The sequence below is a fragment of the Furipterus horrens genome, unplaced genomic scaffold (assembly GCF_987537825.1).
Source record: "Furipterus horrens unplaced genomic scaffold, mFurHor1.1.pri manual_scaffold_7, whole genome shotgun sequence".
Classification (NCBI taxonomy): domain Eukaryota; kingdom Metazoa; phylum Chordata; class Mammalia; order Chiroptera; family Furipteridae; genus Furipterus; species Furipterus horrens.
The window spans coordinates 24,246,637-24,264,725 of NW_028327177.1; the positions used below are offsets into that span (position 1 = coordinate 24,246,637).

Genomic DNA, 18,089 nt, shown 5'->3' on the forward strand with positions numbered 1-18,089 from the left:
ACACAAATAAATGGAGGCTAATGTATTACTAAACAACAAGTAAAAGAAAAAAAGAAAAAATACCTTGAGACAAATGAAAATGAAAACAAAATGATCAAACAATCTATGGGACATAGAAAAAGCAGTCCAAAGAGGGAAATTCATAGCAATTCAGGCCTACCTCAAGAAACCAAAAACAAAACAAACAAACATAAAAATCCCCTCAAATAAACAAATAAGCAACCTAACCTTACACCTAAAGGAACTAGAAAAAGAACAACAAAACCTAAAGTAAGCAGAAGAAAAAAAAAATTAAGCTCAGAGGGGACGTGAATAAAATACAGTCTAAAAAAACAATACAAAAGATTAATAAAACTAAAAGCTAGTTATTGAAAAGATAAACAAGACTGATAAAACTTTAACCAGACTAATCAAGAGGAGAGAGGACCCATATAAATAAAATAGGAAGTGAAAAAGGAGAAGAAACAACTGACACCACAGAAAATACTATGAATAATTAATTATATGTCAATAAATTTGACAAACTGAAAGAAATTAATAACTTCCTAGAACCACACAATATTCCAAGACTAAATCAAGAAGAAACATAAAATCTGAACAGACCAATTACAACGAACAAAATTGAAGCAGTAATCAAAAACTCCCAACAAACTGGACTGGATGGCTTCACAGGTTAATTTTTACCAATCAGTCAGAAAATAATTAACATCTATCCTTCTCAAACTATTCCAAAACAATCAATAAAAGGGAAGACCAGTCCCCAACCTCAGCTCATTTTACAAGGCCAGCATTATCTTGATTACAAAAAAGAAAATTACAGGTCAATATCCCTGATGACCATAGATACAAAAATCCTCAACAAAATACTAGCAAAATGAATTCAGCAGGGCAATAAAATGATCGTACACCATTATCAAGCATGATTTATTCCTGGGGTTCAAGTCTCATTCAATACCCACAAATCAATTAATATAATATACCACATAAACAAAATGAAGGATTAAAATCATATGAACATATCAATTGGTGAAGAAAAAGTATCTGACAAAATATAGCACCCATTTATGATAAAAACTCTCAGCAAAGTGGAAATACAGGGGGTATACCTCAACACAATAAAGGCCATATATGACAAACCCATAGCTAACATCATACTCAATGGGGGAAAAACTAGAAGTGTTTCCCTTAAGATCAGGAAAAAGACAGGATGTCCATTTTCACTATCTGTATTCAACATAGTACTAGAAGTCCTACAGAGCAATCAGATAAGAAGAAATGGAAGGTATCCAAATTGGAAAGGAAGATATAAAACTCTCATTATTTACTGATGACACGACACTATATATAGAGAACCCTAAAGATTCCACCAAAAACTACTAGAACTGATAAGTACAGTAAGTAACAGGATACAAAATAAATATCGAAAAATTGGTTGCATTTTTATACACCATCAGGAAGGAAACTAAGAAAACAATTCCATTTACAAGTGCATAAAAAAAACACTAATAATAAATTTAACCAAGGAGGTACAAGACCTATATTCAAAACTTATAAGACATTGAAGTAAGAAATTGAAGGAGACACTAATAAATGGAAACATATACCATGCTCATGGATAGGAAATATCAGCAGCATTGAAATGTCCATACTACCCAAAGCAATCTGTAGATTCAATACAATTCCTATCAAAATACCAAGGGCATTTTTCATAGAACTAGAATAAATAATCCAAAAATTTGTATGGAAACACAAAAGACCACAAATAGCTAGAGTAATTTTGAAAAATAATAACAAAGTAGGAGGTATCACACTACATATCAAACTATACTACAAGGCTATACTATTCAAATCAGCATGGTATTAGCTTAAAAACAGACACATAAACCAATGGAACTAAATAGAAAGCCTAGACATAAATCACACCTATATGGACAATTAATCTTTGACAAAGGAAGCAAGGACATGCAATGGGGTAAAGACAGTCTATTCAATAAATGGCGTTAAGAAAATTAGACAGATGTATGCAAAAAAAAATTGAAACTAGATCAACCTCTTACACCATATACAAGAATAAACCCAAAATGAATTAAAAACTTAAGTGTAATATATGAAACCATAAACTCCTAGAAGAAAACATCGACAGTAAAAAGCTTGGACATTTCCCTTAGCAAGATTTTTTTCTGACATAGCTCCTTGGGCAAGGAAAAGAAATAAAAAAATAAGTAAATGGGACTACATCAACCTAAAAAGTTTTTTTCACAGCAAGGAAAACTATCAGCAAAACAAGAAGACCACCTACTGAATGAAACAAAATATTTGTCAGTATTGCATCTGATGAGGCTAATATTCAAAATTTATAAAGAACTAAGACAACTTATTACCAAAAAAACAACACAATTAAAAAGTGGGCAGAGTACCTAAATGGACAATTCTCAAAGAGGACATACAGATAAACAATAGATATATGAAAAGATGCTCAGCATAACTGATCATCCCAGAAATGCAAAATAAAACCACAGAGATACCACCTCATACCTGCCAGAAAAGCTATTATCAATAAATCAACAACAAATGTTGGTAAAGATGTGGAGAAAAGGAAACCCTCATGCACTGTTGATGGGAATGCAGAAGAGTGAAATTGCTATGGAAAACACTGTGGAGGTTCCTCAAAAATTAAAAACTGGAACTGCTTTACAATGTAGCAATTCTACTTCTGGGTATACATCAGATGAAACCCAAAATACTAATTCAAAAGAATATCTGCAACTCCGTGTTCATTGTAGCATTTTTTATAACAGCCAAGATATGGAAACAACCCAAGTGCCCACTGATAGGCGAATGGATTAAAAAAATGGTGGTATATATATAATGGACTATTACTCAGCCTTAAAAAATAATGAAATTATACCATTTGCAACAGCATGGATGAATCCAGATGCTATTATGCTAAGTGAAATAAGCCAGACAGAGAAAGACAAATACTATGATATCACATATGTGGAATCTAAAGAACAAAACAAACAAATGGAACAAAATAGGCTTATAAATACACAAAATAAACTGATGGAGGCCAGAAGGCAGGTGTGTTGGGGGGTGGGGTGAGGTAAAGTGATGGGATAAAACACACTAACTGTTACTTACAAGACAGGCATGGGAATGTAAGGTAATGTAAGGGAATATAGTTAACAATATTGTAATAACTATCTATGGTGTCAGGAGGGCACTTGAATTATCAGAGAGAACACTGTAACTTATATGAGTGTCTATCAGTTGTGTTGTACACCTGAAATTAATACAAAATGGTGTTCAATGCAAACTGTAATCAAATAATATTTTTTAATGTAAAAAAAAAAAGTATTGGTATGATCCTTTCCATGAATCTTACTTTTGCAAAAGCATTAGAGTAAAGCAATAACTCTGTAAATGGCAAAAGACTTAAACATGTCAATTGTTAATGATCTGATGAAAGTTTATTATAATGAATTGACAAGGAAATTTAGTTATTTCTATGACATACTACATTTTAAAATAATAACTGGAATTATGACTGATAACATTGTACTTGGACACATTAGATTTCCAGGAATTCTATACAATTTCTAGAATACTTGTATTAACAACATGCCTTCAAATAAATATAACCTAAGAAGGCTTAACATCACTTCTCATTTGATGATGCTTCCCATTTAATTTAACATATCAAATAAACCTAATTAATTTGGCCCTGGCTGCTGTGGCTCAGTGGATTGAGCGTCAGCCTGTGAGCCAAGTGTCGCTGGTTTGATTCCCAGTCAGGGCACATTGCTAGGTTGCACGTCAGGTCCCCAGTTAGGGGCGCGAGTGAGAGGCAACCACACAGTGATGTTTCTCTCCCTCTCTTTCTCCTTTCCCATCTCTCTAAAAATAAAACAAACAAACAAATAAATAAATAAATTATTTTAAAAAAACCCACCTAATTAGTTTGACATTTTAAAAAAATTCACCCTTTCAAAGTATACAATTCACAATTGAGCTACTGCAGATTAACTGTCCACTAATTTTTTATGTGATCATATTGAGCTCGGATTTATGGGTTATTATTTTTAAAGATAAGAATTACCTAGTAATGTCTACAAGAGATAACAGCTTAAATTATGAAAATAGAAATGGGGTTAGGGAAAAATGGACATATTTCACAGATAATTAAGCATTGGATTCAGTAAGACTTGGTGTCAAGGGAGGAAAATGTGCTCAGTGGAGAAGGACTAGGAAAGAGTTGATGCTCACATTTCTGGTTTGGGCAGGTGGGAGCACACTGATGCTATCCACTGAAAAAGAAACTACCTAAGGAATAACCGGTTATTAATTCTGGTTGTTTGTTTGATAACGGGTATAATGAATTGAATTTTATATGTTGAGGTTGGTATGTCCCTGGGACAGACAAGTAGATGGCCAGAACAGGACTAGAGGGGTCTGGCAGATGATTAGTAAAAAGATCTGGGACGGAAGTACAGATTTGGAAGTCATCAACATATAGGTGCTACTTGAAGCCATAGAACAGAGTGCACCATTAAGATAGAATGTAAAGAAAGACAGCTTAGGTAGGATCTTAGGAAATATCAATGCAAAAGAAGCACAGAGAAAGCTCACAAGGACAGAGGTGACCAAGGAGATGAATGGAAACCTAAGGGAGTGTACAAAAACAAAAGCCTGGAGGGCAAAGCCTTTCAAGAAGAGAATGGTCATGGGGTCAAACACTAAAGTATGCATGATAAAAAATCTGTTACCTAGATTTGACAGCATGTATCATTGGAGGCAGTTTTAACAAAAAGTTATATATTTCACAACTGTAACAAAATAAAACAGAAGAACAAAGTTTAAGGTGGCAAGAGAGAAAATACCAATTATTATATAAAATATAATAATTTTAATACAATATAGTCTAAGAAATGGAACTAAATTATTATGTTTTTGGATCTGAACTTAAACTTCCTGATAGACTAAATGAAAAAGAAAATACGAGCTACATCGTTTTCTTTTCAGTGAAGCAAATATATTCGTTAAGAGAGATACTTATAAAATTTTAAAAGAAAGTTTTACATATACTATTTTTAAATGAATGAATAGCATAGAAGACATCCTCAAAAATGCTTTTCTAGCTGATACAAAATAATTCTATGAGGCTGTTTCTTTTAAGAACTTTCCATAAAGAACTTTCCATTTTTAGTTTACATTGTAGTGGAGATTTTAGCAAGGTCGATTAGGAAAAAAAAAAAAAAAAAGAAATAAAAGTCATTCATCCTGGAAAGAGAAATTAAAACTATGTTTATTCACAGATGAAATGGTCTCCTGTATAGAATATCCTAAAGAATTAAAGAATTAACAAAAAATAACTCTTAGAGCCAATAAATTAATACTTCAAGGTTGTAGAATACAAGATCAATATACAAAAATTAATTGCATTTCTATACACTAGCAATGAACAATCCAAAAATGAAATTAATAAAACAATACCATTTACAATAATATAAAAATTAAAATACTTAGAATAAATTGAACAAAAGAAGTGCAATATGTGTACCCTGAAAACTACAAAACATCATTGAAAAAAAGAAAAACATAAATAAATGGAACATCTCTTGCTCACAGATCAGAAAACAATATTGTTAAGGTGGCAGTGATCCCCAATGATCTAATTAATTAAAAACAATGCCTATCAAAATCCCTGCTACCTTTTTTCTCAAAAATTAACATATTAACCTTAAAATGCCTTAGGAAATACAAGCAACCCCCAAAAGAAAATGGATAGCATCATAGCTACCTGCATCATAATCCCCTGGGATGTTTGTTTTAAAAATGTAAATTTCTAGGCTCCATCCAAACTTTCCAGAATCACAAATCTAAGAGTGATTTTTAAGTATTTTTTAAAAGTTTCCTATTTATGTACAATCATAAAACAGAAGATAAGTTTCTTGGGCTTATTAATATCTTCAGTAGTATTAACTAGAAGATATAGCCTCAATGCAAAAGAAAAAAAACACACACACAAACCATCAGTAATACATCAGTGGAAGAACATAGTCCATCAGTGTGACCTCTGGGATAAGTTAGCACTGAAAAATACTTCCAGGAAACCAAAAACACTCAACTTGATCAACTTGATCAATGAAGTATTAAATATTGGCTGCTTAAATTTAAAAAATGTTTGCCAAATGACAGAAACTTATGTTGAGCTGTTTGTTCTACTAGTGGTTAGTCACAGAACCTATTATATTTTGAGTTCATGATAATAATCGTCAGTATAACTGAAGACGCCTACTTTCCTGTTTTGTGTGTTCTACATCTATCTAAACGATGGAAGAGGACATGAGTCATCCATTCCTCTATTTGACAAGTAAAAAAGCCCAAGCTGATATAGTGGGTGGGTACATGTGACAAAGTGAAGGTGAGAGTCCAGATATCTTAGATTCTTAATCCACAATTATTTTCATGAAACATACTGTTCCCTTTAGGAGAAAAATAACATAAGCAGATATATGCCATGCACATCAAGTTATATTACATAGTCATGAATGTATGTTTTCTAAAAATAATATGTTAGCAGCAATAAATATTTCATTAACAATTATTCTGCTTGCCCTTCTAAAGATAACTTTTTGCTTGATAATACAGATGGCTTAAGTCTCTTAAAAACAGCTATTCATGAAAATTTAAACTCATGTTATCTTTTTCTTTTAAAAAATTTCCCTATCTCAAGGACACTCTCTTCCAAAAGATAAATTATAATTCCTTAGCATTTATAGAAATGCCTTTGAACTAAAAATTTATAAAGGATTAGTTTCTGGAATTTTTTTTGTTTTGTCTTATGTCTCCAGAAAAGAGTCTGGAAGAATAAATTAAGAACCTAATTTGATGACAAAGCTACCAACATTGCTGATTTTGACATTGCTATATTCTCAGTATTTGTTTTTTCTATCTTCCGTTGCAGATTTTAAATCTCCCCTTTCCTTGCCAAATTTTTTTGTCAAAAAAACTTTTGACTTTGTTTAGGTATTGATGACATTTTTTTGGACATGGAGCTATGTTTAAACATCCATCCACCCAAGGCTAAAGAATTGCTTCACTCTCAGGCTTGAAAGTATGAAAATATTTAGTTTCATTTCCATTCCTACTTTTAAGTACAGTGTCATAGAAATTTTCTAAGTAAATATTAGTTGGATGAATGATTTCTTCTTACCTCGTAACAATGTTTTTCTTTTTCTCCCCCCGGGCTAGCTTACTACATGTATTTGGCATATAATCAGCAAATATAAATAGATATAAAAATTAAAATATGTGCAGAGTAAGAAAAATAATTTAAATGGCAAATATAATTCCAGATTTTCTAGAGTTCACCATATCATCATGAATGATATTAGGGCACTTTAATAGACCTATATACATGTGTATAAATATAAATAGTTAAATATGAATATATTATTATCAACTTAGGACAAATACATTCAAATGTTTAATAAACTTTCTTGAGTCTATATTTTGCTATTCATTTTCTACTTGTACATTCAGAAGATGTACATTAATTTGACTTAGCAGAGCACAGAAAACATAATTCTGTATCATGCTATGAGATCTGAACACTGTAATGAAAGTAGCAACTATAATAAATTTTGTTCATTGTAGTCATTAGGTTAACTTTAAATAGTAACAGTACTATAAATACTTAAACTCTGAAGTCAAAAAAATTTTTTTGTTCAAAAACCTTGGATTACAAGTAAAAGGCATAAAACATCAATGGTGCATTATAGAATATGATTATTTCCAATGTTGTATAAGCCCATAAGTTGTTTTTAGCATTTAAACAATGTATGATTGCTTTTAACAACTACCCAAACAAAATGACACTGGGAGTACGCAAACATACTTTCTCTCAGAAAGAAGACTGCTAGTTTTATTTGAAGAAATGAAAGCAAATTCAAGATCCTATTTGTAGCCTGACACCACCATTTTCTTATAAAAATTACAGTTAACACCCTTGCCATTTCATGGAATACATGTTCCCTGGAAAGATCAGCCTGAGCTTCTTCAGTTTACAGTTCCAGAAATATGCTTGGTTACTGAAACTGAATACAATGCCTTGATGACTCAGATTGTTAGAAACGTAGCACATTTCTCTGTAAAATAATGTGTTCCTTTCCTGAAGAACGAAATATAAAAAACTGGAAACTTAGGTCCTGGCTGGTGTGGCTCAGTTGGTTGGAGCGTTATCTCCTAGATGGAAAGGTTGCAGGTTCGATTCCTGATCAGGGCGCATACCCTGGTTGCGGGATTGATCCAAGATTGGGACACTAGGAGAAGGCAGCCAATCGATATTTCTCTCCCACATTGATATTTCTCTCTTTCTCTCTCTCTCCCCACCCCCTATTCTTCCCCTCTCTCTAAAAGCAATGAAAAATGTCCTCAGACAAGAATTTAAAAAAGATATATTGGGAATTTAGGTTATAATATTCTCTAAACCTGTATACAAGCCAGCTTAGCCAGTATGGACTCACGTTCTCATTTATACAGTACGTATACACAAAAGAAAACCATATCTCTTTCCAAGGATAAATTGGAAAGCTTTTCTCTGTGAATTAATGACAAAATGATACTATGACCTACAAATCAGTAAAATGGCCTTTAATAATAAACTCATGTAATTATCAGAAGTTAGATAAAAACAGACTGAATTAATAGTTTAGACTCAAATAACAAAATATGCCTACTTTAATTTCATTAGGTTTAATGTCTGTTGTACAGAATCTTTCATAGAGCTGAGATATAAATATACCAAATTGAGGTAAATGTTAAGTATCGTAGATTAAACCACGGGATAAATATCTGTCCCAATGATCGTTTTCATTAATTAAAGCACAAACTGGGATTGGGTTAAGACACATTGATACAAAAATTGGCTTATAATAGTGTGTGCTTATCAAGCAGACTTGAACTAACACAAAATCACATTCTGGACTGAATACTAGAAACCCCAATTCCTCCAAAACGTACAAGATTTGCAATCCTCAGTCTCACGTAAATGTAATTAAAGAAACCTCATCTCCTCATGCAGAAAGCTGAAGTCTTTCTGCTTACTTGTGCTGATTTGACCTTCAGTATAGCGCTGTAAGGATAGCTTCATCTTAAGGGCTTTGTGTTATGAAAATAAAAGCATAGTTGCTTTATACCTTGCTGTCTCTGTTTTTTCCCTGCCTTTATCCGCTGTTCACATTTCCTTCTCTGGTGGGTTCTCTAGCTGAATGAATTTTGAGAGGGGCCAAATCCAATATGTCTGCCTTCTAATGAACCCTGGGGCAGCTACCCTTCCTTTTCCACTGTTCTGCTTTGCACTCTTATTGAAGACTCAAAACTGCACCAGCACCCACCAGAAAACTAAGAGGCAAGAGAGCCAGAGACTGAATAAAGCTTACTTATTAGTTATTTTGCTACTCTTCTTAAAAACTCATTTCTAATATATAATATTTCTTATAAAGTAGGCTAAGTTTTTTCAGCCCTTTCAGAACTTCATTTCAAAGATGTTGACTATACAAATGGGAATGATAGAAAGTAACTCATGCTAAAAAAACTAATGGGAAATTTGCGTTTGATTCACCCTAAGTAACTTGAAAACCAATAATTCAGACTCTCAGAACTAGTGGATACAAATGAAAGACTATTTCATAAATCAATCTATTTGATAATAATTAGACAACATATTAATCAGTTGTATTAGAAGACAGAGAGAACACAAGAAAATAAACCAAATGTTAAAGGCAAAATAGTTTTCATGGGTAGGAAAAAAAAAAAAAGACTACATTACTAATTACTAATGGGAAATGTCTACACAAATGAGCATATTTTACCTGTCACCATCTTGTGAGAAACGCCTTTGCAAATCCTCTTTATTCCACTGTTCTTTTTCTTTCCCTTGCTCAGGTATATCTTGTGGTTTTTCCTCATCTCCCGATTCTCTGTTTTTCTCATTAGATGTTTTTTTAATCTCTTTCCCTTTCTCAGTCTCATTAATTCTTTCTTCCTTTACCTCTTCCTCCTCATGAACTACCTCTTCATGCTTATCCCCTTCTTCCCCTCCCTCTTCTACTCCCTTTGGTCTTTGAAAGCAACAGAAATGGAAGGAAGGCATGCAAATAAACACAAAAAAGAAAGAAAAAGTAAGAAAAATGCACATAAAACAGAAAGGAAATAAAAACTACTAAAACATAAATAAAAATTAAAACTTTTAAGTGTTGTAACTTTTCCTCAGTACACCGGAGAAGCACTTGTGTAAGCAATACTTCATCACAGTTGTTTTTTAAATGACATTTTTCTGTTAAAGAGTGGCATGGAAAAAAGTTGTCTCTTCATTACAGATTTTTTTTTTTTTTTGACACTTAGAAGGAAAAAAATTTAACTCTGGTCCACGTAAAATCTATAGGTCTGGTGATAATTGCAAATTTTATGAGCATATATATAACATTTATAAATTCTGAGAAGCTGAGGACTTTTTCCATGCATTTATAAGAGCATCCTACTAAAGAAAGCAATATTCTTACATTTTCTGAATCATGAAATATATTTAGCTAGGAAAAAATCCCCTCCAAATGTAATTTTTCATATTTCTTAGAACATTACAAAATTCAAGTTTTCACAAAATCATCACTTTAAACTCAACAAATATATGACAATTACTTTTTAAAATATAAGGCATTAAAAATAACTAATGATATTATTTCAAGTAATTTAGTAAGAAAATTGTTGTAAGATCTATAAAACTCGCCTGTGCAAGTTTTGAAAGGTAGACCAAAATAAAATAAAAAATAATATCTACAGAAGTTCTTACTGCCTTAATGACAAACATTAATGTTTATAAATAAAGGATTTTATGTTTATGGAAAGAAAAATAAAGACCTTCTAAGACATATTTAGAAGAGTTTCCTGCGAAAGTCCCCTTACTCACCTGATTTTCTTGTTTCCTCTTGGCCGTTCTGATTGGACAGACATGTAGCTTGTGCTGCTGAAACGAGAAGCACTACTAGTCCTTGAAACCGCAGATATATCACTTACATCACTGTCCGAAGATTTAGTGGAAATATTATCTGCCCCTCTATGAGGATCCCATCCTGATCGATACTGTTAACACAGATTGACAAATACGCAGAAGTTGTCAGTATTACCACACAAAGCAATTATTAGCTTCTCCTATTTCAGCACTTTATTGTCCACAGAGGATACTGCAAAACCCCACTCAGTTGCATATAAAACAAAAGTGAATGGCAATTATCCTAAAAGAAAAATTCAATTTATATAAAACCTTTGTTTTTAGCAAAGGCAATTAGAGCATTTTCACCACACCCCAATGAAGGCCATTAAAATAGTTTCACAACAGCAATGGCCTCAGGAAAGAACATTTAGGTAAAATCTGGGAAATAAAAGTTTGGCTTAATATTAGGAAGTAGCATTTTTTTTTCTAAATAAAACTTGAAAGAAAAGTTATAATAAACTTGCCATCATAACTTATAAAAACAATTTTAGTAGCCATCAATTTCCTCTTTAATCCATTATGATTCACTGAAAACCTAGAGATAATACAAAATCTAATTATTAAAAAACTAACTTTTTTTAGAAAAGCCAAGAGAAAAGAGAAAATTTAACTTTTGAATGATTGCTGGAATTTTGATGAATCCTAGAAATGCTAGAAAATGTCATTATTATTTATTCAATTCAAAGTTCCTGCAATTGAAATGATCAGATAGTTACCTGGCACAGCCAGGATGCAGGGTGTTCTGGATGTTCAAATATTCTGGTAAATTGAAAGTCATCATAAATGCTTTATGTTAATGACATTGGGATGTAAAAAATAATAGATTATGGAGTCTGGAAAACCTAGAATAAGAAAACCTCTTACTAGCTGACTAAAATTAAGCAAATCATTTAACCTTTAAAATCCTGTTTATAAAACAATAGGAACAATAATATCTTTTATGAAGGGTTGTTTTCAAAATTAGAAATACAGTCGACCCTTGAACAACATGGAGGTTTAGAAGAGTTGATACTTGCCCCTCTATCCCGGAGCAATTGAAAATCATATAACTTTTAACTCCTTCAAAATTTAACTACTAATAACCTACTGTTTGCTGGAAGCCATATCGATTATGTATGCAGTCAATTAATACATATTTTTTTGTTACTAAGAAAATAATGAGAGAATACATTTACCATGTATATTGAAAAACATGTGTAAAGTGGACCCTGCACAGTTCAAACCAGTGTTGTTCAAGGGTCAAATGTAATACATGTCTGGCATCTGATACAACATAAAATATTCAGCCAGTATTATTATGTTACTGATGGCTATTACTGGGTTAAGAGAATATCTGCTAATAGATTTTTCTTTAATTATGTACACTTCAAACATAATACTGAACTATCCTTATCTGTGAATTTTGTAACAGAGGTTTCTCTAATCAGAAGATAGTGGTAAATTTCACAAAGCATTAAAACATTATCTTATAGAAACCATTTACTGTGACTTGAAGAATCATTACCTAATAAACAGGTCTGTATGAATTGTTATAAAAATGAATTGTAGCAGGGTGTAGTATAAACATTAGATCATATTTGAACAACCTGTTTTTTTTTTCTCCACAATCTTCCAGTACCTAGTTATACATTTTTGAATTAACAACTGATCCTTTTCTTCAAATGTAAAGAGATTATTTCTAAGGCTTCATAAAATTTTAATAATCAAACTCTTAATTTAGAAATATACATTCAAATTAGGTAAAAATTGGCCTATCTTAGTCCACTTTAACTTTCCATTTTGTTTAATAAATTCTCAATGAACACAAAGAACATAATTAAATTTTTTGATAAAATACTGCTTTTATTCCCCAAGAACTATCTCTGTAACTAGAACTCTATGTTTTATTTGAAAAGGAAGATTATTTATTTACAGTGGATTTATTTGGAGAACATCTAGTCTATGATATTCTTTTTCAAACCAAAAAAATTTAAAATATTTTTAAAATTTATAAAAGAAAATGTCAGATACTACCTAACAGCATTTCAACAGGGGGTAGGGGGTCCACATTATCTGTCTTAATACACACATACACACATTGTATATGTATATGTTTCACCAAATATATTAACATTAAATCTGATCTCAAGTTGAGACATAAATGGAAGTCTTTCTTTTTATTTATATATTTTTTGGACATTTCACTTATATGAAAAGTGGATGTATTAAGAAAATTTTCAAAACTATTAAACTGTTCAATAGATACTGGACTGCATTTGGGGGACTTTATCTTTCTCATTTTTGTTATTTATATTAAAAGAGAAAAGCAGTCTGACATTATACCTTTTAAAATAACTTAACATTAAACAGGTAAGCATTTTTGGTATTACATTTTTTTCTTTGCAGCTGTTTTGGTATTATATCTTTTTCTTTGCTTTTGTTCATGGATTATACCATCTAAATTTAAATTAAAAAATCCAAATTTTAACTCTAGGAGGTAGTAAGGGTAATATTATAATCTCCATGAATGAGCACATGCTCTGGAGTGAGACTGAATCAGTGGTCTGAATCCTGGTTACATTAATTATTAGGTATATGATGTTGGTTTTGTTTCTATGATTCCAGTTTCTTATCTGTCATAAAGTGGATAACAATCATACCCATCTCCTAGGCTCGCTGTAAGAATTAAATAATATATGCAAAGCACTTAGAACAGTATGTAACACATAACAAGTGTTTTATAAATGAGAAATGATGGTGATAACGATGATGATGATGATTAGATAGTAGTTAAATACTGGCTTAGTATCAGTCCTAGGAATGTCTTTAACAAAAGAAGTATTGGGTAAAAAATACCCAACAATAAATTTATTACTTTAAGTCTGCTCTAAGCTACAATACAAATGTAACTATTTCTACATAAATCCAAAAGACTTGTTTCAGAAAATGTTTTTATAAAGCAAAATTTAAATATTAAACCAATTTTTTCCACTAACTCCCAGTATGTCCTCAGGCTTCAGGCCAGGTTCGTTCATATTCCATCACCTCATAGGGAATTACTCATTCCCAACGCAGGATGAGGAAGAGCTTTAGCTCAGCAGGAGACATATGACACTTCTTGGCTGACAAAGATGCTTTATTTTACATTTTCTCTCTCTCTTTACCCTGATATGCAAGGCCTCCTGGTACCTGTGTATCCCATTTCTCCAGGATTAGTTCTTGTCCTTTTTGTTCTGAAGCCTAACTGCTTATTTGACTTTTGAATTTCAGTAGTTAGGACCTGACTTTGCATTCTCTAGCCTTTCTTACGTAGTCGTGACTTTTGATCCTGTTGCAACAATTCATAGGTGCATACATGCTAACCTAAGGCTTAAGAATGTGTTTTTTAAACACACATGGTGTATTGCACATACCTTTGGTTGCCTAAGACCTCTCAGGTAATCTAGTTTGCTGAGCTAAAATTTTGGATATGCAAAATTTAAGGAAAGAGAAGATTCCGTATACTATATTTTTATACCTTTTATATAATTTATCACATAATACCTCTTGTTATAGGGGTGTGTATATGTGTGTGTGTATATAAGAGTGTTTGTGTTTAATTTTCTAAATCTCTATTAGAATAAAAACACCTAAAGGTCAGGAGAATATCTTCCTTATCTTTGTAGCTCTCTTACTACCTACAAGTCAGAGATTTAATTTAATTCAATTGGAACTCAAATTTAGCCTTTGAACCAGAAGGATAAAGATAAATCTTATTTTAAGGATTATTGTGAGGAGTAAGAAAAATAAGATTCAAAATACCCAATAGTGTGCTCACACATAGCAGTGCCTAAAAAGTAGGTCATTAAATAAAGACAGACTGAAAAATTCATATAAAGAAAAACTGCAAACTAGCCCAAATCTCTAGTTGAGGAAGATTCTGCTGCCTACCCCAGGCTTGCTCCAGGTGCATTGCGCTGGGTGCTTCTAAGTGGCTAAGCTTGTTCACGTTTGGATTAGCTCAGGTTTCCATTACAAATATATACATGTTCAACAGAATGAGAAATATGGAAAGTGAGAAATAATAAGAAAAATATTTTTATAAATAAAAAGTTAGAACTTATTTTAAATATATTTAGAGTATAACATCTTCATATATACAATTCACAAAATGCCCAGAAATCAAAGTAATAAATGACCTAACACTAGAGTTCACTTTTAAAATGGGTAATTTTTTTTTTTTTTGCTTTTCTTAAATGTGTTTTTTTGCTTGTCCTAAAGTATAAGAAACAAAAGTTATATACTTTAAAATTGAGATAGATAGAAGTGGCTAAGTTATTATTATACCAAGGTAATGAGTTATAAATGTAAGTTCATTTATTTGGGAAATAGTTGGTGTTGTCTTGGCACTACACAATAAACAGTGTTTTAAAGAATTAGCAAGTATTAGTTTATAGCTGACAGATGAACAATGAATGATATGTTCATCCTTCTCTTTAATGGAAAAATAAGAAAGCAAGGTTATTGCATAGAATTATATGATCCCAGCTGAAATTGTGCTCTGATTAGAGATCATTAAAATCTTGTAAGAGAGTGAGGAAGCTTTTCCCGACAACGTTTTGATGTTTTGTACATTTCTATTAAGCAGATCATGAACTAGAAAAGTTTACAGGAAATTATTATTCTTCAGGATGTTTCAGACTCTAAGGAGTTTCTAAGTGGCCGGGAAAAGTTAATGTTCTCCCTATTTACCTAACATTAGTGGAAAGTAACAGCATATCTGCAAAGCTCTATTGAAAGTTTTAATTAAACTTTTAGAATAATATTCCTGAGAAAAAAGTATATTCAAATATCTAAAATAAAATTTTTATTTTCTCCAGTATACTCATTTAAAATTTTTAAAAATTAGTTTATTTCCTAGCGATTTCTCTACAGCATCTCAGGTTGTTTGAGGTTTGTACAGGAACTTCTCAGACAAAACATGTGGGTGGAATTATGAGTTCCCTTTAGCATTTCAGGTCTTCAGTATAATCAATCTCACCAGAACGCTGTCATTTGCAGTCTAAAGCTCTAGGCCAAGAATGGATTATTGCAAACTAGTGGATAGTAAGAAAGCCCAGATTTGAAGAAAAAACAAGTTTTATATCATTAAGAAGACTTGCAGTACTATTGATATATTCAGAGAGAAAACACAATGACTAGATCAAAGATAGGGAAAAATTAGGCAAACATAATCTTTGGAAGAGAAAGGAGAGGCTGAAATTCTGGGCAGGGCTTTGGTATTAGTGGGGATGTATAGAGGAGATAAGAACAGAGCACAGTGAGTCTTGGCACTGTGGTCAATTGAAGAATCATGTGAACAAGAAGATCTCCTCTTTTTTGACATCCTATTTTTATTGCACATCATAACTCAAAGAGAGTAGCTGTTGTCTTTTGATAGTACCACAATTGTAGATACCCTGATGAGTTACTTCCAGATGATTTTCTTCTCTGTCTTAGCTAAGGCTCTTATCAGTGTCTGATCTGAATGCTGCAACTGTGCAAAAATCTGTTTGCCAGAGATAATTATATTTAGATAGGTCTCCTAAAGAGGGTATTGTGTGATAAGGTCTGTGCTTGGGAGAGAGAATACAGGGCAGGCCGCTGAATATTGAGAGCTAATTTAAGGTGTAGCCTTATAAACAATATTCTTCAAACGAAATCCCAGCTAGAAAAACCTTCCTTAATTTCTTCAAGAAGAATTAATCACTACCTTGCATGTTCCTAAACTAATTTATTCATGCCCTTCTTATAGTTTTATCATAGATCTGTCTCAGTCGCCTATCTATCATCCATCCATCCCTCCATCCATCTTCTATCCACCCATTCTGCTAAAGCATAAACTCCCTGGAGATAATTATTGTCTTATTTATTTTATATTCCTATTATCTAGATCAGTGTCTGGCATGTAAAGGAACTCAATAAAAATGAACAGAATGCTTGTTTTATCTGGGCTATACACTGGAGTAGTATCTCCAGTAAAAAGTATCAAATAAGAGCATAAAACACTGTGATGATAACTGAATAGTTTGGTCACCTAATTCTTTCATTCTCCATGCGTGTATGTATAGTCAGGGGTGGGCTAGTATATGTTTAACAACCAGCTATCCAAGGAGGAAAAGTTCTGATTTACAGTTTGCTGATTTCCGAGCAATAAATATTCCCATCACAGCTGATTTCAAATTACCAAATGGTCACTGAACAGAAGTGGTACACACCACTAGGCGTGGGGTGTAGGAACACATGCATTGTTCGTAGGACTCACTCAGACTCCTAAGACACAATGAGTGAAAGACAATAACACATCAGATCTGTAAATTAGTCATCTAGCGAAATCTTGTGAAAGATGAACCAGCAAAAAACAGCTTAAGGTAAAAATCCACAATTTTAGAAAGGGTAGCCACTGGCCTAGAGGCCAATACTTTTGTCTCTTGGTTTGAAGGAAATTTATATGGTTAATTATTTTTCAGGGAGAATTTGTATAGGAAGAATTCTTGCTAGTAATCAATTATAACTTTCCCAAAGGCTTGGCTCAGTGGGAACTCTATGCCTACTATTAAAAAGCTGTTCCTTGAGAAATGTCATCCTTTATTTATTTCCATTGATTTCTCAGAATTTTCAGAGATGGAAATTTGAGTTTTGCAATGAAATCTCAGGCTTAGAGATCTAGCTCATGCTTTTACCTTTAACAAATGCATTTACCACTTTCCCTCTCAGAACCCGTAACTTTTCACCTACTCTGTTCTATCACTTACTGCAACTGTTCTCAAAAACAAAAACACCAATAATATCCTAACTTACCAGCCAGCAGTGTCTTTTTAGTTTTCTTCTTTCTTGACGTTGCTATTACATCTAATGTTGAAGTTCTCTCTCTCCCTGATACTTTTCCACTATGGCTTCTCAAATAATGTCATTCATAGTTTCTCCCCTGTTTCCTTGACTACCCTTCTTAACCTCCTTTGCTGACCTCTGCTTCCTCTAACCTGATTTTAAATTATATTTTTCAAAAGTTTTAATCTTTAGCCCTCTTTTCTTTTCA

The 18,089-nt window shown here is 32.3% G+C and overlaps 1 protein-coding gene across 9 annotated transcripts in view; it reads right to left on the reverse strand.

The window, feature by feature from the left end:
* RIMS2 (regulating synaptic membrane exocytosis 2) overlaps positions 1–18,089 on the reverse strand; it is a 426,764-nt gene that overhangs the window by 83,944 nt on the left and 324,731 nt on the right. For 4 of the 9 annotated variants that reach the window (XM_090283463.1, XM_090283465.1, XM_090283464.1 and 1 more), the window contains one exon: positions 10,970–11,142. The exons of the other annotated variants lie outside the window; for them this stretch is intronic. In XM_090283463.1, coding sequence (XP_090139589.1) covers positions 10,970–11,142 — 173 coding nt within the window. The remainder of the gene's footprint in view (positions 1–10,969; positions 11,143–18,089) is intronic. 9 annotated transcript variants of the gene reach the window in all.